This window comes from Stegostoma tigrinum, chromosome 13 (genome assembly GCF_030684315.1).
Source record: "Stegostoma tigrinum isolate sSteTig4 chromosome 13, sSteTig4.hap1, whole genome shotgun sequence".
NCBI classification, from domain to species: Eukaryota; Metazoa; Chordata; class Chondrichthyes; order Orectolobiformes; family Stegostomatidae; genus Stegostoma; species Stegostoma tigrinum.
In genome coordinates this window covers 21,081,260-21,102,128 of record NC_081366.1, presented here as the reverse complement: position 1 = coordinate 21,102,128, position 20,869 = coordinate 21,081,260, and the positions used below count along the sequence as shown (strand labels likewise).

Genomic DNA, 20,869 nt, shown 5'->3' with positions numbered 1-20,869 from the left:
GAACCTATAACCGCATTCCAAATAAGCAATAATTCCTAACATTTCCTGATTTGTCAGCCACATCCTTCATTAAAACGGCAACTTAATTTCTGCACTGCCAAAAGATGAATATATAAATGAACTTTTAGGTAAATGTTGGTTATCCAAGCATTCCACCCCGGATAAATGGATGTTTCCATCCTGAATTTGTTAAGGGCTAAATGGAGATTTTGATCCATGATGTATCTATCTACATTCAAAACAGTGTCACCCTTTATATTTAAAAAATGTTGTATTACTGTCACTATTGTAATTAGAGTGTGGTGCTACTCGTTAGATTAATTTATGTTGAAGCTGCCTGCATTCCTTAAATGTGAAAAGCTAATTTCAATGCCCATTATAAGGAGATATAAAATTATTAAATTTATTACAGTGTTTTCAGAACATTTCTGTTCAGACAGCACTGCTTTTAAAGAACAGGTCAAAATTCTATATTTTTAGGCTCGATATAAAAGATTTTCCTCGCTCTACATTGCTGTCAATACTGACATTCCCTTGCCCCCTTCTCAGAATAAAACACACCATCAGTTTTGACAATCACCTAAAACACTATGATCACCGTAATTTCAGTTATCAAAGAAAAATACAAGATTTCACCACACCACCACTGTTAAGTTGAATTACTTACACTTTTGTGCACAGGACACTCAAAGCTTGGTCAGAATTGTCATAAACAAAACATCAAGAAAAAGTTCCTTTTTAAGTTTCAAAAGGAAGGGGAATGTTATAAGTTAGATTCACAGAAAACACTTTGTTCCCTCAATTCTACCTTAAAATATTTGGTTAAGGTTCGTTGACCCTTCCTCAGCTCGAAAACGTTAACTCTGATTTTTTTTCTTCACAGATATTGCCAGATCTGCTGAGCTTTTCCAGCAACTTTGTTTTTGTTCCTGATTTACAGCATCCACAGTTGTTTTGGTTTTCAAAATATTTGGTATTTGACATAATAAACCCCATCGTTCATAGCGTGGAGGTGCAAACTGCACTTTTTAAAAAAAAGTTTCAAGAAGCTTTAACATGCAGTGGTTTGAGAGTTAAATGGAGAAATATAAACTTTCTCCAATTTATTCCCTCTTGTTCGTTAGATTTCTTCTCTTAAAATTGAATATAAATGAATAATTTAATTGTAACAAGTTTGTTGAAACAGGGACTTGTAACATGACATGACAGGCATTTAACAGACTCCTACCAGAGAAGGCAGTGAATCCAATGGGACACCGTTCTCTAAACCAATTAAACTAATTGAAGAATTTAAAAGGAATAGGTTGTCATTTGGGAAGTTCATAATTTTTAACCGTTTCGACTTATTACCTCCTTATGAAAGAAGGAGAATTTAGCCTAAATGTTCGCTTAAACATCTGCTTGGTCTGGGTTTTCTTTATCGTTAAGGATCATGCAAGAGGTGGTAGAACTGCTTACAAGCGGCAGTTCATTGCCATATTCTTACTCCATAACTTGCTACGCAATTTGGAAAATGAAATCCCGCATTATAGTAACGAGACACCGAACATCACTTGTCCCCACGTTGAGATGACAAAGCAAGGACATCAACAGCGCGAACCACAAATTGTAAACAGTGCTCGCAGTTTGCGGAGAATCCTCCGGACAACGACACCACCTAACATCAGCAAAAGATCACCTTCTGGAGAAGGACAGCCATTAAATCTTAATAGTAAAATCCTATTTCATATATAAATAAAAATGAATTGCTGAAATTGGCTTTGAGAAGACATGTTAAAGGTGGAAGAGTGAAATGATGCTTGTCTAATTGTGTTGGCAAGCTGCAGAGTCAGGAAAAGCTCTCCCACAGCCTTACCAACCCCCGATAGTCCGGAACTGGAATCCGGAGAAACATTCAATGTTAAGAAAAAAGCGCTCAATTCAGCAGAATACAAGTGGCAACAAAAACAGTTCCAGTTTCTCATTTAACTTTTTTGATGGAAGGGGAAGGCAATTGCCTCTTTTACAACCCGTCTCGAACGCACTGCATGGGTACAACGAGAACATGAATTCGGGATGGCTACCAGAACTAAAATCTTTCTTCTCTCTCTCTCTCTCCGAGAATATTCCAAGAGGCTACAGTTTGTCGCTCAGCCCGAGCCAGTCAGCAGGGTTGATGGATTGACTGAACGATGCGAGAGCTGAGCACCTACCTGTCTCCGCCGGGAAGTTCTTGGGTTTGGCCGCGTTGGCAAGCAACATGTCCGGGGCTTGGCGCTGGACTGCCCCCTGGGCTCGCCTCGCCCTCCGACTGCAAGGAGACGAAGACGCCGACGGAGCCGGAGAGCGGCCGCACACCGCCAGATCGCTCGCCAGTTCCTCCCGGATTCCGGTATCAGCGGCTGCAGCGGGTGAGAGAAATAGCCAAGTCCCGTCTTTGACCTCGCTGACTCCTCTGGACTGGAGGCAGATAGGCAGAGAGAGGGAGAGGAGAGGCGGAGGGCGGGGAGATCCGACAGAGAGAGAGGGAGGGGGGATGAAAGAGGGAGGGATAAAAGAAGAGGAAGGGAAGCGAAAAAAAGGGGGGGGGGCGGAGGAATGAAACGAAAGAGAAAGCAGGAAGGTGGAAGGAATGAAATGGATGGGGTAGAGAGAGCGATGAAATGCAAGAGGTGGAATGAAATAAACAAACAAGCGATAGGAAAGGGCGAGCGAGGCAGTAAGAGGGGATGGGAAGGTGCAGAGAGCTGGGAAGAGGAGGTGTGGGGAGGGGTGCGGGGGGGGTGGGGGTGGGTAATGCGCTGGGTTGTGAGCAGGACAGTTCCCTGTCTATGACCCCGCTGTGGAAGAAGGCAGCGCGGTGCTGGAGTTGAAGCGAGCCTCGGGCATGACCGGAGCCGGCTTTGGGAGATTGCAACTCTCCAGCCGCCCGGAGAAAACAGGCAAAAAAATATATAAACGGGAGAGAGAGAGAAATATAGAAACCTCCGAAATGTCAGAGCTTCAAAGAGAAGAGAAAAAAATAATGTACATATATATAGTGGAGAGAGCCAAACAGTGGAACAGCTTCGCACTGCCTCGGTTTCTCTTTTATCTGGCGGAACAGGAGGAGGGAGGGTCTGGGAGCAGGAATAAGTACCAACACTGTGGGAAGAAAAAATAACTAAGTCCGAGGGTTTGGAGAACTTGAGAAATAGATTAAATAAGAGCGCAGGAGTGCGGCTGGATGTAAGCTCTGAGCTCCAGCCGCTGATGTCTACCCCAGTGACTCCATGACAACTGATGGCTGTCAGCCAGACAGGTGTAAATAGCAGATGTCCCCTCTCTCTCTCTCTCTAATCCACCCCCCCAACCCTTCTTCCATCAACGGCAAGCTGCCCTCTCTCCCTCTGTCACCATCGCCCCTGGTCACTTGCCGGCAGCTTGTACCCCCGGCTTCCTCCCTCTCATACACAAACACACACACACACACACACACACAGACACACGGCAGTTTACACTGGGCAAGGTGCAACAATGTTTGATCTGCCTACCACCCACCCTTCCACCGATACATTTAACACTCTGAACTCTGGCTCTCACCACCACCACCATAGATCTGTCTAAACCGGCATTTAATTTTGACACAAACTCAACACAATTTTACATCGATCCGGCTCAACAGAGAAGGGGATAGGTGTGTGTGTGCGTGTGTGTTTGCGCGCTTTCCTGACAATGATGCTCCAGTGTCTGGGCGAGGGGAACCAGTCAATCTCTCCTTTTCTCTCTCTCTCTCATACACACACACAGACACTCGTACAGCCACCAGAGCTCAAAGGCTCAACTGCTCCCAGGAGCGATTAATCTTCTATTCCTAATTAGATATTTGCTAATTAGCATCTGACGTCTGAAGGAGAAACATTTTTTTTGGTGATGAAAGATGCCGGGAGCTAAAGCTTCAGCACTGTCTTGTATCTTTGTGGAATATCGAGGCTCGGTCTGGATCCACTCCACTGTTAACAGGAGAGCTTTTCACTGTACTTACAACATTCCCATCCCCTTTCCCAAAGGTCCTTTTCTTTACAGTTAACCGTCTGAGATGAAATCCCAGGTATGCGTCAGTCAGTAAACCCAAACCCTTAAATGCCTCACAAGAGTTGCTCCTCTCAAACCCTCTGACCTAAAGAACAAACGATTGTATTCTATAAACAAATAAAATATTTTCCCAAAATATGCAAGATCTGAGAATATTTCCCGATGTGATAGATTGGAGAAATGCAGGATTAGTGCAGTGTATCCATGGTTTTCCATCTTCTCCGGCCACATAACTTCAAGATTTGTTGACAATTACAACAATCTGGTGCAACAGAGAAAAAGGGGCACGTAACATCACAGTACGTGACAATGTCCTCTGGGCAAAATAAGTGATATCTTCAGACCATTGGGATAACGTTTATGATGTTCTCCCTTCCATAGACTATCAGCATCACTGGGTGGCAGAATGGGCTGAAATCCCAGCTCTAGATCTGCATCTGTTAGCCACTAATATGTACACAAAAATATTTGTCATCAACGGCCTGATTTTCGTCCCGCAATGTGATGAAGTGCTTAGAAGATGCCTATTGCTTACAATGTGGCATGCAAGAAATTGGCCAGTAATTGGGAGAATCATGTACAAACCAAAGTTCTAAAATAGACAACTTTAGCTCCCACTTACTCAGCAACTGCAAATTCAGCTATGAGAGCTGACAGCTTTGAGCAGACGTGCATGTTTAGACCACACTGCACTTTTTTCCCGTCGGAAAAGGTTAGTTTCTGTTCTGTTGTTATATAGAAAGGTGAAGTAAAATCTATCAGCAATTAAACTTATTACTACATTGTTGTTTCTCCATTCTGATATTTGCCTACCAATAATAGATTGTATTTCATTTGTTCTATCCTCCGATTCCCCTTAACTCGAGGAAGGAGCTAATTCAACCATTTCTGTGGAAATATCATTGTTCATTACATATCCATGTTTTGTTCAGGGAAATTGACTCAGTCCCTGCTGACAGAAAGATAAAAGCTTGGAGGTCAGCAGTACATACCACACATTGCATAGGTCATTCCTTGTTCTCAGACATTAAGCATCTTCAAAACAGATGTGACTAAATACCCAATTCATCTTTTTTTTACATATGTTTACCTACCTGCATTTAATTGCAATCAAAATAGCTGTTTGATATACATATTTTAATGAATAATAGGACAAATTTGGAAGTGATTACAAACATTGATATAAGCCATGGGTTCAAATGATCCATAAACCATGAGAGGTGAATCCTGAGTAATTTATATTTTTCAGTGGCACTTGCACAAAATAAAATTGTAAACATAAAATAATTAATTGGATTTGACAGAGGGATGATAATCTTACAGCAATTATATTACAGTTACATTGGCCATCTTCAGGTATCACCTAGAGGCCATTGGTATCTGCCAAAACATTCACTGCAGCCAAACAAAATAGAGTAATCTTATCAACATCATAGTAGAAAATAATAAGAGACACCCTGGAGTACTTTCAAGGTTGTCATTTCATTTGTGGGCCAAGCTGACAAATAACTGCATTTTCTCTCACAGGTTGAAGTCTTACTTGAACCTCCAAGCAAAAGCATATCCTTTCAATCAGTACTTGGTTTTCATTATTCACTGTATTTTTTCGTGTATAGAAGGTGCAACTTAACAATAGCCAAACCAAGTTATCAGCAAACTTATAACAATTACCAAATATAATTACTAATCCTTCAGAGTGGGAACCATTTATATAAAAGAAACAACTTGGCCAATGAAGTCCGTTATGATTCCTGGTGTCAAAAGTATGCCCTCAACCATCACGCTTTTTAATGGAGAAATGGGAATAATTCTCAACATGCAATAAATATCATATGGTTTTGATAAAATTATGACAATAAAGTGTTTATAATCCACTTGAGCTCAGCTGTTGGTGTTTACAACCTGATGTTAAGCTCTCAAAAATTTCAAGCTTAAAGGTTATTAACTGATTTTGTTGTTTATTTACGTGACATATGCAGCATTTTTTAAAAAATATAATCAACTATAGGTAATTCCTCTAATAATCAGACATTATAACACAATCAATTAGCATTCTGCGAACCTCCTTAATGCCCTGAGAATATGGAATGTTCAAAAATGTGTAGCCCACCCAAGCAAGAAATGTGGATTTGAAACAAATATTGCAAACAATGGCAAGTCAGGCACCAACCATCAGCTATTTAACTTTAAATGTTAATTACTTTTTCATCAGAATGACAGTTCTTATCCAGGTAATGTGTTAATATTTTCATTATCTATTATTCTCAGACTGATAACTAAAAAGCATTGGAATTGTACTGTGCAATGATGAGATATTTGTATATTTAACAATTTAAAGACATTTCTTAGTCGACTGTTCTAACAGGGAGATGTATATTACATTGCCTCTGTTACAATAGTGCAGACAATAAACTTGGATGAAGAAGCATTCATATGGTAATAATCGGAGTGTAATTTCTCGGCTAATACACTTTAATAGTTAACAATTTGCGATGGACTGCAGAAAATATTAGTCTGCAAAATCTGTAACAGCATATTCGCAAGATGCAACAAAACTGTACAACGTCACAGTTGGGTGCTGCAATGATGCAGAACGCTGGCAGTTTGAGCTTCCGCGGAAGGAATACGATAACTTGGCCCACCAACATTTCCCGTACAAGAGTACTTGAAGACAATTTACATGTGGGCTCAGAGAAGAGCGTGCAGCAGTCACTATGTCTCGGCCAACTCCTTGGTACTAAAGATAAAGGTGCTGGTAAATGATTTTTTTTGCCACTGGGACAAATATTAGTTGAATCAAACGTTTTCAAGTCCGACATATCGTGGAGTTAGACTGAAGTGAAACGGTGAGGTGAGTGGATAGGAAGAAGTCTTTTACGCGAGAGCATGGAGTGGCAGCAGATGAGGCGCAGACCATTATTTTTGAGGGAACAGTAAATTCAAACATGGAAAGTACAGTAAAGAAGATGCAGGACTGGGAAGAAAGAGCAATGCCATTAGTTTTGACTTGTTTCTCCAAATAAATGGACACAATTAGACTAAAGGACTCCCCTCTGTGCTGTAATTATAAATAGCTGAATTATGAGCATTTTTTTTCGGAGCGTAAGTCATTTGTTGCAGTGTGATGTCTGTACCCGTGAGCGGGTTCAAGTTCCGCCTGGGGTGGGGGAGTGTCATTACATGTCCAAAGCAGGCTGATTATGAAATACATCTCACTCCACACTCACTCCAGTCTCACTTCATACACTCGCTATCCTGGGGATCTGCGGAGATTGCCAATTTGAGGCGAAGCCAGTTTTGTTCTGTGGGACTCCAGACTCGAGGAACATTTTCATGTTGAAACTAATTTCGCAAAGATCGCTCATCATTTGTGGGAGGAAAAGTGCCTGGGTTGGATCCGCCTTGCTTCCACAGGCAAATGAATATAATTGATACCTACTGTGCCACATAGTGGCCATTATTACAAATCTAAATTGAATTCAGAGTAATGGGAAAATGTATTGCACGAGTTCTCACTAAATTAACCATTGTTCCCATCATTGTACAACGTTGTCCTGGCCACTGGTATGACAGATTTTCAGCTTCACCCTCTCAATTCCTCACTGCACGGGGAATTTAACCATTCCAGAAAATCCTCGAAATACGCTAACTATGTCCATTTAAAAATCAGTGTCGCCTTTAATTAAACTCAGAAAGCTTCTCAGTGCTGCTCACATCACCCATCCATCTCTGTCTACAGGTCCATCAAACTTACATTTCACCTCTTACAGTGAATATTTACTGAAACTAAACTGTCTTGCCTACGCTCCCCAAAGATTTGTCAATTTAAATTTAACAAGGCATGTGAGAGGCTTTTTTTTAAACGACAGCAGCCTTAGTCAGGTCAAAAAAAAGCAGAGCGAAATTTTATCCGTTTAAAATTACCAAGTGTTTCAGGCACATTAGCCCTCTGAGTACTGAAGTCCCCTCAGCACTTAAGAGTATCATCGAGAAGCGCGAAAACTCATCCGTACTGTTAAAAGTGCTGAAACAAAGCCAAATAACAAAAAAAAGACACCCACTGTAATAAAGCAGCGACACTACAACAAATGCATGACCAAGGGCTGCAAACTGAGTGCGCAAGGTAACCCGATTTTTTTTTCCGGGACAGGCCTTCTTCAACCGCTGCTATGACACTGGCAGGCGCAAAAATTAAAAACCCAAAGTAGCCCATGAATCTCGATTTTCTAATCAGTTATTGTAATGCCGACGGGAACATTTTTAAAGGAAGTGGGCTGCCGTGTATGTTAAAATAACAGCGATCGGAAAAGTCAAGACACGCTTTGAAACACACTGTGGGGGAATAGCAGTGCTGAAAGCCAAGAGAACGCTTGAGGTTAGGCGATGGGGCAACTAAGGAAGAGGATTTCCATCCCCGTACGACATGCCCTGAAATAGAATTCACATCGTCATTTTTGTACCTTTATGCATTTTCTTTTAGTCTTTACATTCTAGTAAACAGTATTCAAATTGGAATAAGGCTTTGCAGTGAAAGAATGGCAGATTCAACCCTAATTTGTGTTGACTTTGCTATAAGCAGGGAACCTTCTAACTCTCACGAAGATACTACGTGATGAATGACCATTTGGGTTAAGATCCAGAAGGCAGGGGTTTCACTAAAGCATTATCAAACGGAGCCACTGACTATAAAAGCCACCGGGAGGGTGTGAGCAGGAGAAAGAATTGAAGAGCGCACAATTAGATTACTTTTCTCAATGGATTGCTGATTACAAGATAGATATTGTGGGGTCTTGGGGCGCAATGTCCCTACCTGTAAGCTCAAAGGCCCTGGTTCAAACCCCACTTTTTTCAGAAGTGTGTTCGAACGCTTGGAACAAGTTGATTGCAAGAAAAAAAATAATTAATGTGAGCTGTTAAACAATTTATCCCTACGTCAATTGGCAACAGTGGGAGGGTGGCAAAACATATGAAACCAAAACAGAAACTGCTGGAGAAACTCAGCCGGACTGGCAAGATCTGCAGAAAGAGGAACAGAGTCTCAGTCCAGTGACTCTTTGTCAGAACACTTCTAACTGGATTTAGGATTCATCTATAAAACATCAATCCCGATCCAATCCAACTAGAATTGAGATATCAACATTTACAACTTTGTGGTAACTGGTTTGCAGTCAATTTTGTATTATTTATACAATGGAGATTTTTGTTTAAACAGGTTCATGACTCAGATGAAAAGAAAGGTTGTTAAAGCATTTAGTTTTATGATAATGTCAATACATTCCTGATTTCTTTTGCAACTAAATTTATCATTTGAGTTCAGATGTCAAAACAAGCCAAAGTAATGTTCTTTCAGAGAGTGTACTGTAAAGATCAATGGCACTTTAAATATAATATTTAATGTCACCCAAGCTTGTCCTGATTGTACATTACAGCAATGGAGCCAGGCTTTAAATTTTTTTTTTACCAGGTTTTATCAGTGCCTTATTTGATGGTGATGAGAATAATGCATGATGAAAGGATGATTCCAAAAATGGCTGTATATGATTAAAACAGTTCTGCCAATCAATTTTGAATGGTCTGGCATGCTATCATAAACAAACCACAATAATATAACAAGAACAGATAGAGTTCTGAAGAAAGGCTATTGTTTTGAAATGTAAACACTGTTCCTTCCTTCCTGCCAGGCCTGCTGATTATTTCCAAAATTTTATGCTTTTATTTCATATTTCCAGCATCTGTATGTAAATCTCAAAACTGTTCTGCTTAGCGACCATTGTGATGAAAATATTAGCAAAATAATGCTGCCCTAGAGAAGTTTAAACTGGAATTGCTCAGTAAGCACTGAAATGGAAATGAGAGAAGAAGAATCACACTCAACAGTTTAAAAGTATCCTTGTAAATCAAGATTGCACCTGAAAACTATGAAGCATGGGGCAAACAGATCTCTCATACAGTGATTCACCTATACAATAATCCAGGTTTATACGTACCATTATGTGCATGCCAGTTAATGACAGGATTGAACAGTCCATAATGTCCAGTACAAAAACAGTACTGTATTGCCATTAAAAGAAAAAGTATGGCAAATATTTCAAATTTAAATGCTTTGTTTTCAATATCTGTAACACCATTTTTGAGGGGGGTTTGGGTAGTTTCACTCTCAGTAAATATTAATGCTCCAAGCTGCTTTCCACTTACTGTACTGTTCAGCTGAAGTCAGCTGAAACATTATTATGTTTCTTTTATGTTGCTGAGATGCCAGTCACTCTCCAGTGATGGCAGCATTACATAGAGGATAGATCACTTGGTGCGCCAGTGTAGGTCAGATAGGGATGTATATTAGTGATTAAAATAACACAAAGACATGAGAATCTATTGAGAAAAAAAGGTAATTTAGACCAGCAAGTTCAGTGCAATTAATCATACACAATTTTCACTGTCATGGACTCCCCCCACAGTTTGTTTCCTCCGGGAGACAAATAGCTACAGAAAACACTATCAAGAGAAAATTGTCAATTTTTTTTTATCCTGAATCCAAAAGCAATTGGGTAAAATAATTTAGAACTTGAATCTACCATAATTCACCCCTGAACAGTTAAATTTTGCACATAAAATTCCAGGGTCCAGAACAAGACTGACATTGTTGCTATGATTAGAACATTTAATCACATCTATCCATTATCTATTTTGTGTTACAGCCATTGGTGAAACAATTAAGACATAAATACAATTATCTGCCTGATTTATGAGGTGGTTTTGTTTCCTGTTTCTAGAAATATATCAGAGGTGACTAAGTTGGCCCCACCTACCTTTCTCTGACACTCCATAACATTTCACTGCCTAACTACCATCACACGTGGGAACACCACCCGCCACATACACGGCAGATACTCATGTCACTCAGCCAATGTTTTCTATCTCATATGCTGCAGGCAAGGATGACCCGAGGCAAAGTATATTGGCAAAACCTTCCAGACGCCTTGACAATGGATGAACGGGCACCATGCAACAATCGCCAGACAGGGATGTTCCCTCCCAGTGGGGGAACACTTCAGTGGTCAAGGACATCTGGCTTTGGATCTTCAAGTAACTGTCCTCCAAGGCAGACTTTGGGACACACAACAGTGCAGAGTCACCGAGTGGAGGCTGATAGCCAAGTTTGGCGCCCATGAGGACAGCCTCAACCGGGATCTTTGATTCATGTCACATGACAGGTAAGCCCACGACACTATACGTCACTCACAGAAACACACACATCCCCTCTCTCCTACAAACACACACACATGCACACACACAATTCTCTCTCTCTCCCACAGACACACACAATTCTCTCCCCTAGACACATACACTCTCTTTCTCTCTCTCTCTTCCACCCCCACTCCCCACCCCACACACACACACACACATGAATCTATGGGATGAATTTGTATTTGCAGATACATTTTATTTTGTTCAAAAAGCACACAATTTATAGACAGTCAATCAATGCGGTGTTTTATAAATTCCTACTTTAGAAATAAAACCAGTCTGACTCCAAACTAAAACACAAACAGATTCTAAACAAGGCTGCACACCTAACGTACATTGTCTGACCTAAAATGTCATCTCTTCTTTACATTGATAAAACCTTTCATTCTCTCAGGACAGTGACTTGAAAGGAATTTGGGGATTTACGTTTACATATTAATCAATTAAAACCTTCTAACTGATTAAAGATTTAACAGCATCTCAGGTTTGTTTAATACAAAGGGTAGTGTGATCCTTTGATCTTTTACTTATAAATTCTGTGTCTGATACTACCTCTCTCACTCGCATCTGAAGAAGGAGTGAGGCTGTGAAAGCTTGCGTTTTCAAATAAACCTTTTGGACTGTAACCTGGTGTCTTGTGATTTCTGACCTTGTACACACCAGTCCAACACTGACACCTCCACATCATAACAAATTTATATTTAATGCCAGAGTAATTGATTAAAATAAATGTATCACCAAATTCAATTGGCGCAAATCTTACAAAATTTTAGACTGACACATATTACTCAGCTCCTTCCTCAAAGTTAAGTATTGCATATCCCTGAGTATAAAACTTAAAATCTGGGTCATTGCTTCAGAACTGAAAGCAGGATTTTTGAATTATAATTAAGTTACTGCCATGGATGCAAGTCATCTGGAAACATGTGCCTCATATTTGGCCCAACATCCATGTTCATTATTGACTATTGTTGTACAATTCATCACTGACCTCTATCTCTCTCACTCTCAGTCCCAGGCAACACCAGAGCTTGCTATATTCTTTTTATGTGCAAAAATATTAGAATGACCATTCAGAGACAAATGCCTCTGTTCCAAACCTGCCTGAAAATTTTCAACCTGAAATTGGATTGAGTCATTTTCAGGTGCCTCTAACACAAGCTGAAACAGACATAGACTATTTACTCATGCTGACAAGGTGTCCAGGGCCCATTTAAAGGACACTTAGAGATTATGTTGATTGGTGTAGACTTCAGGGCAACTTGCACTGATACTTTCCTAGCATGGATGTAGTCTGCACTGCCTTTGTCACCCAAGCACCAAGGAAACATATTCCCCTTTCAATGTAGTATGGGGGCTGCAGGAGCAAGGGTACTTCTCAGGTCTTTGCTTGCCCTCATCACACTTCTTGTTGATGTTGCAAGCTTCAACTGGTCCCATTTCCATTGTCTTCTTTTCCTTATCACAGCATTTCTCAAATGCACAAAACTCTAAAATATATTTTTGGATTTGCTCTCAGCATGTGAATATTAATGAAATGATGGATATGAGGCACAGATCCAATTCCTAACCAGCTTTAGACCTACTGTTTGAGGAAACACTTCCTGTACAATATCAATTCTGGCACAAAGAAAACAAAGCCAAGGAGATTTTTACCTCACACACTCCCTGTTCCTTCTCTCAAGCTCTTGTTTCATGCTCCATGATATTTTTAAAACTTCATTTGTGTGGGGTGTGGATATTGCTGGCTCAGCCATCCCTCATTCCCATGGAGAAGGTGGTGCAGAGCTGACTCTTCAACTGGTGCAATCCATGTGGCAAAAGTACACCGACTGGATGATGTGTGGCCTGAAGGAGAATTGGCAGATGGTGGTACTATGAGTTATCTGTTGCCCTTGAGATTGTGGGTTTAGAATTAACCATGCAAGGAACTTCGGTGAGCTGTTGCAATGCATTTTGTAGGTAGTACAGACTACTGCCTTTGTCCATCATTGGAAAGTGAATGAATGTAGTAGGGTGAGATGCACTGCCAATTCATTGAGCTGCTTCGTTCTGGGTGGTGTCAAGCTTCTTGAGTGCTGTTGGAGCCACACTCATCCAGACAAGAGAAGAGTATTGCAACACACTGCTGACTTCTGCTTTGCAGATGGTGGACAGGCTTTAAGTAGTCAGCCACAGAATTCCAACTCTTTAAATTGTTGTTGTTAGCCACTGTATGCATGTAGCTGATTCATTTCAATTTCTGGCAGGATGGTAACCCAGGATTTTGGTAGTGGGTGAATCAGTGATGGTAATGCAATTGAGTGCCAGGGAGTGATGGTCAGATTCTCTATTATTTGATTTGATCAATGCCTAAACCTTGTGTGGCACACATTCTACTTGCCACTTATCAGCCCAAACATGAACATTGTCCACATCCTGTTGCTTTTAGACACAGACTGCATCAGTATCTGAGGAAAATGTTGCTCAATGGTGTGCAATTATCAGCGACCATCTCCACCTCTCATCTTATGATGGATTGAAAGTCATTGATGAAGCAACTGAAAATGGTTAGGACAAGGACACTGAATTGAGAAACTGTGGCTGTTGTAGTACAGTGGTAGTGCCCCTGTCTCTTAACAAGAAGCCCTGGGTTCAGATTCTACCTGCTGCAGAATTATATCATGGCATATCTGGACAGGTTGATTAAAAATATCTACATTGAGGAAATTCTTCTTAGTTTACTGACCTTCAACAACCATCTTCCTTTGTGCTCATCATGACTCCAACCAGCAGACAGTCTCCACTTTCCTCCAGTACCTACCTCTTCCCCCAGGTTCTGAGTGACTCCAGTTTTGCTCGGGCTCATTGAAGCTGTACTCAGACAAATGTTTCCTTCATGGCAAGGGCAGTCACTCTCACCCTTCTCTTGAGTTCAGTTCTTGTGTCCATATTTAAACCAAGGTTGTAATGAGTTTGGAAGATGAATGAGCTTGGTGAAGCCCAAACTGAGTTTTGAGTAAGCAATCTTGATAGCACTGTTGATGACACTTTTCAATGCTCTGAGGACAGACTGATAGTGCGGTAATTGGCTGGGTTGGATTTGTCCAGATATTTGTGGACAATACATACTTGAGTAACCTTCCACATTTCAGGGTATGTGCCATTGTGTTGGAAAAGCTTAGTAAGTTCTGGAGCACAGGTCCTCAGAGCTATTGCCAGAACATTATTCAGGCCCATAGCTTTTGCAGTATACAATGCCCCACATGTCTTGATATTGAATCAAATTGGCTGGAGGGTAGCATTTATGATGCTGAGAGCCTCTGACGAAGGTAAAGATGGAAACAACTGACTGAAGATGCTTGTAAAGGTCTCTGCTTTGACTTCTGACAGAGGTGCTGGGCTCTGCCATCAATGAGGATAGGGTAATTTGTGGAGTCTTATTCTCTAGTGAGTTGTTCAATTGTCCACAGCCATTCACAATTGGATGTGATAACATAACAGAGCTTAGGTCTGATCTGCTTATGGGATCCATTAGCTTGCCTACTGAACGTTTGGCATGTAAGCAGTCCTATGTTGCATCTTCCCCAGATTGGCGATTAATTTTGTTATTACATTTTAAAAGGTTCTTGTCCTTGCATGATTCTTCTGAAACCTTCATTGAACCAGGCTTGATTTACTGCTGTGATGGTCATGGTGTAGTAAGGAATATGCCAGGCCATGAGGTTACACTTATGGGTTGAGTTCGATCATGCTGTTCATGAATGCCCAGTCTTGAGTGGCCGGATCTGATCAAAATCTATCTTATACACCGTAGTGGTAATGCCACATAAATGGTGGAGGGCATCCTGAATATGAAGGTAAGACGTTTTCTCCATTAACACTGAATAGTTGTCACTCCTACTGTTAATAGCATGGGAAGATGCAGCGACTACAAAGAGTGAGGATGAGACAAAGTATACTTTTCCTTCTTTTTGGTTCCCTCACCACTTGCTACTTGCCTAGTCTAAAATTTATGCCCTTTATGATTCAGCCAGCTTGGTCTGCAGTGATGTTGGTGGCACCATGCCATTCTCAGTAGCAACTCTCTGTTGTCATATTTCAGCCTCATGGTCTTCTCATTTCCGTATGTGAACACAGACAGCATCACATACCAGTTTTCAGTAACATAAAATTTCCCTCTTTCTTTGAGGGTGAAGCATAGCGTCATAAAGTCATACAGTACAGAAACAGACCCTTCGGTCCAACCAGTCCATGCCAAACATAATCCCAAACTAAACTAGTCCCACCTGCCTGCTCTTAGCTCATGTCCCTCCAAACCTTTCCTTTCCATCTATTCACCCAAATGTCTTTTAACCCGCAACCAGCACTTCCTCAGGAAGGTGATTCCACACGCAAACCACCGTCTGTGTAAAAAAATTGCTTCATATCTTTTTTAAAGCTCTCTCCTCTCAGCTTAAAAATGTGCCCCCGAGTCTTCAAATTCCCCATCTTAGGGAAAAGACAACTACGATCACTCTATCTGTACCTGTCATTATTTTATAAACATCCATCAGGTCACCACTGAACCTCCTACATTCCAGTGAAGAAATGTCCCAGGCTATCCAGGCCTTTCCCTATAACTCAAGCCTTCCATATCCAGCGACATCCTAGTAAATCTCTTGCAACCCTCTCCAGCTTGATAATATCCTTTCCATAACTGGGCAAACAGAACTGGACACAGTATTCCAGAACAGGCCTCACCAATGTCCTTTACAACCTCAATATAACACCCAACTCCTATACTCAAAGGACTGAGCAATGAAGGCAATCATGCCAAATGCATTTTTAACCACCCTGTGTATACATGATGGAAACTTTAAAGATTTATGTGCTTGAACTCCTAGCTCCCTCTGTTCCACAACACTACCAAAGGCCTTCACATTAATTGTATAAACCTACCCTTGTTTGTTGTACCAAAATGCAATACCTCACTTTTATCCAGATTGAACTCTGTCATTTTTCAACCCATTGACCCATTTGATCAATACCCCTTTGTAATCTTAGAAAATCTTCTTCATATCTACAATGCCACCAGTTTTGGTGTCACCCACAAACTTACTAACCATGCCTTTTAGATTCTCATTCAAATAATTTATATAAATGACAAACTAAAGAGAACTCAGAACTGATCCTTGTGGAACACCGCTGGTCACAGGCCTCCAGTCCAAAAAGCAACTCTCCACTTTTACTCTCTGTTTTTCACTAAGTCAATTATATATCCAACTGGCAAGGCTCACTTTGCTTACCCTGAATCCCATGTGACTTAACTTAACTAATTAGTCTAGCATGCAGAACCTTATCAAAGACTTTGCTAAAATCCAAATAAACAACATCTACTGTTCTGCCATTGTTAATCTTTTTGGTAACTTTCTCAAAAACTCAATCAAGTTTGTGAGACATGGTTTTCCTCACACAAAGCCATGCTGACTATCCCTCATCAATTTCTGTCACTCTAAATGTCCATAAATACTATCTTTTATAATCACCTCCAACAATTTACCTACAACCGAAGTCCTTCTCACAGGTCTACAGTTCCCCAGTTTCTGCTTACAACCTTGCTTAAAAAGAGGACAACATTAGCCGCCTTCCAGTCATCAGGCACCTCACCCGTAGTTATAGATGATGCAAATATTTCTGCAAGAGGTCTTGTAATTTCCTCCTTTGCTTCCCACAACATTCGGGGATACATTAGATCAGGTTCTAGAGATGTATCCACCTTTATATTCTCTAAGACCTCGTGAACTTACTCTTCTGTAATGTGAACTGTTTTTAAAATATCAAACTTTATTTCTCTACATTCTCTAGACTCCTTTTCTTTCTCCACAGTAAAAACTGATATGAAATATTCATTAGGTAACTCTCCCATCTACTGGGGTTCAACACAAAGATAATCTCCTTGATCTTTAAGGAGCCCTACCCTCTCTCTAGTTATCCTCTGGCTCTTAATATATTTGTAGAAACTGTTTGGATTATTCTTAACCTTATCTGCCAATGCTACCTCATATCTCCTCTTCGCCTTCCTGTTTCTCCCTGAAGAATGCACTACACTCTTAATATTGATTAAGAGATTCAATTCAACCAAGTTGTCTATATCTAAAAAAAAATGTTCTTGACTAGAACCTCAATAACTTTATTCATCCATTGTTCCTTAATCTGACCAGACTTACTCTTCACTCTAACTGGAACAAAACGTCTCTGAACTCTTATCAACACACTCCTGACTGCCTCACACTTATCAGAAATCCTTTTACCTGCAAACAGTCCACTTTTGAAAGTCTATGTCTCATATCATTAAAATTTGCCTTATTCCAAATAAAAACTTTAATTTTTATGGGAGGCTTTCCCTTTTCCATAACCATTTTGAATCGAATAGAATTATAATCGCTAGACCTGAAGTGTTTCCCCAATTTTACTTAGTTCACCTGCCCTGCTTTATTGCCCAAAAGAAGGTCTCATTTTGCTCCTTTTCTATTGGGAGCATCCACATATTGATAAAGAGAATTTTCTTGAACACTTTTGACAAGTTCTTCATCATCTAAACCTTTAACACTTTCAATCGTCCCAGTCAATATTTGGAAAATTAAAATTCCCCGTTATTACAACCTTATCACACTTACATATGTCTGCATTCTCCCTACATATTTGTTTCTCAATTTCTCTCTTACTACTGGGGGATGCTATAGTACAATCTCTTCAAAGTGACTTTTCCTTTCCTGGTTGTAATTTCTACCCATATATTTTCACTGGATGATTTTTTCAAAATATCTTTCCAAGTTACAGCAGTTGTACATTTCTTAATCAAAAATGCCACCTCTCCTCCTTTCTTGTCTCCTTTTCTATCCTTTCCATACAACCTAGAACATTGAGCTACCAGTCTTGTCCGCCTCACAACCAAGTTTCTGTGTCATCCCAATCCATGTTCTTTTACATGCCCTGAGTTGATCAGCCCTACCTGTAAGATCCCTTGCATTTTAATAAATGCAGTTTCAGTTCTTCAGAGTTACTATATACTGAGTCTCTCTTGTCTTTCTTTTCCGATAGACATGGTCCCCTCACATTCAGAACCTACCCCATCAATCCTTCCATTTACACTGCTACTTAGCATTCCTTCACTTCACTTCTCTCAGTGTAAAGAGTCCCTTAATGGAATGAGCAAATCTGCCTGTTAAGATTTTGGTTCCTTTCCAGTTTAGGTTAGACCCATCCTTTTCGAACAGGTCTTTTGTATTCCAGAAGACATTCCAATTGTCCAAAAACCTGAACACCTGAACAAGAAGTCAGCAGCTGTAACAACAAAATGCTCATGTTGTTATCTGACACATTGGACAGACACATGAAGTATTACCCTGTGCACACAGGTTGAATATTTTGGTGGCAGTCGCTTCAGTTAAATTTGAGAGTATTTCTCATATAAGTGGACTGGATATACACATGCAATATAAAAATAACATCAGGACAATCAAGACAAAGCAGAGGGAGTGAGAATAATTAGTTATCATCTCTGAAGAGCTGGCAAAGACACAAAGAGCTGATTGGTCTCATTCAGCGCTGTAAGAGTCTATCAAATATGATGAAAGCAGTGGACATGGCAAAATGAAGAAACTGCATTTCAACAAATTAAACATTGCTTAGTTTTGAAACAAAAATACAAATTATTGTTTATCATACTTTGATATTCTTAACGAGTTGCAACATGCAGAAAATGTCATGACGGATCAGGCTGACCTCCAGATTAACCTGTTCTATTGTTACATTTGCTCCATAGTCAAGAACGTGGAATCAAGCAAATACCAGGCTCTGTGGCATCAGAACAGTCCCCAGACAGTAGGATATCTGTCCTGTGTGTTGGCTGATAACTGGAGGTAGGTCTGCCACCCCCAGAGAGAGTTTGGATACAGCCATAGGGCCTGCTGGGTGCAGTGGCAGTCTGTGGGACTTTATCAAAGCTGTTAGAAAGATACTAAAGCAAAAGAAAAATTCTCTCCAGCCCTCATTCTTCACCTGCACACACTCCCCACAATCCATCCATACAAACAGATGCCACCTCATATCCGTCCCACCAACTTTCTACCCCCTTGCCTCCATGCCAACTGCTCTTTTATAGTCACTATACTGACTTAATGCCCTCCATGCCAACTTATAGCTGAGCCAACCACCCTTTTCTTTCTCATATTCCATGCCAACACATGCAATATCCATCATGGGCATACCTGTTGCAATGAAATAAGATAAATGTCCATTGGTGAATTTACTACTTTAAAAAAAACTCTCATTGATAAAGATCTGTTCACTTATTTTAACCTCCTTCCTTGAAAGGTCACTGGACTCAAAAGGTCAGCTCTGTTTTCTCTGCACAGATGCTGTCAGATTTGCTTTGTTTCTCCATTACTCTCTATTTTTGTTCCAAAATGTTCACCTTCCCCCTCTTCACCCCTGACAATTGATTCATTTTTGAAGGACAAATTTGAAAGCAGAATACAGGATTAATGGAAAGATTCTTGGCAGTGTGGAGGAGCAGAGGGATCTTGGGGTTCATGTTCACAGTTCCCTGAAAGCTGCCACCCAGGTGGATAGAATTGTCAAGGAGGCGTATGGTGTGTTAGCTTTCATTAATAGAGGGATTGAGTTCAAGAGCCTGGTGTTATGCTCCAGCTGTACAAAGGCCTGGTTCAACCACATCTGGAGTATTGTGTTCGGTTCTGGTCGCCTCATTCCAGGAAAGATGTGGAAGTGTTGGAAAAGGTGGAGAGGAGATTTACCAGGATGTTACCTGGAAATGAAGGAAGATCTTACAAGGAAATATTGAGATAGCTAGGGCTTTTCTCTTTAGAATGATGAAGGATGAGAGGTGACTTGATAGAGGTATACAAAATGATCAGAGGTATAGATAGAATGGGCAGCTGGACACTTTTTCCTGAAGTGGAGGTAGCTTTTATGAGGGGATCTAGATTTAAAGTGAGTGGAGGTACATATAGGGGAGATGTCAGAGGTAGTTTCTTTATTCAGAGAGTGGTAGGGGCATGGAATGCATTGCCGGAGAGGGTACTGCAATCGGCATCATTAGGGGCATTTAAGCCGCTCTTAGATAGGCATATGGATGATAGTATAAGTTAGGGGTGGAGGTTAGATATACCTTAGGTTTAGGGTATAAGTTCGGCACAACATCGTGGGCTGAAGGGCCTGTACTGTGCTATGCTGTTCTATGTTCTATGATCTAATACACCAGCTCTTCAGCCATTGACTTGTCGCTAACTATTTTGTTCCTTCCCTCATTTGAGTTTGGCATTGGGAGTAAACCAGAAATTACTGCTTTTAAGGTTTTATTTTTTAATCTTCAACTTAACCTCTTAAATTCATTTTGTGGTGTCCTTAAAAATGTCATTCCTGCCAATGTGTACAATAATTTCTGGCTTCTCAATCTCACCTTTAACAATGTGCTTGAAACGCTCAGAAAAATCCTTAATCCCAGCACCAGGAACGCAGCAAACCATCCTAACTTTACGCTTATTGCCTCAGAATTGCCTGTCTATGCCCCTGACAGGAGAGCGCC

General features: G+C 40.6%; 1 protein-coding gene across 3 annotated transcripts in view; it reads right to left on the bottom strand.

The window, feature by feature from the left end:
- Nucleotides 1–20,869, bottom strand: part of LOC125458215 (teneurin-2-like) — a 2,666,206-nt gene that overhangs the window by 530,504 nt on the left and 2,114,833 nt on the right. For 2 of the 3 annotated variants that reach the window (XM_048543265.2, XM_048543267.2), the window contains exon 1: nucleotides 2,193–2,680. The exons of the other annotated variant lie outside the window; for it this stretch is intronic. In XM_048543265.2, the coding sequence (XP_048399222.1) occupies nucleotides 2,193–2,241 (49 nt within the window). In that variant the 5' untranslated portion in view covers nucleotides 2,242–2,680. Of the gene's footprint in view, nucleotides 1–2,192; nucleotides 2,681–20,869 lie in introns of those variants that run through there. 3 annotated transcript variants of the gene reach the window in all.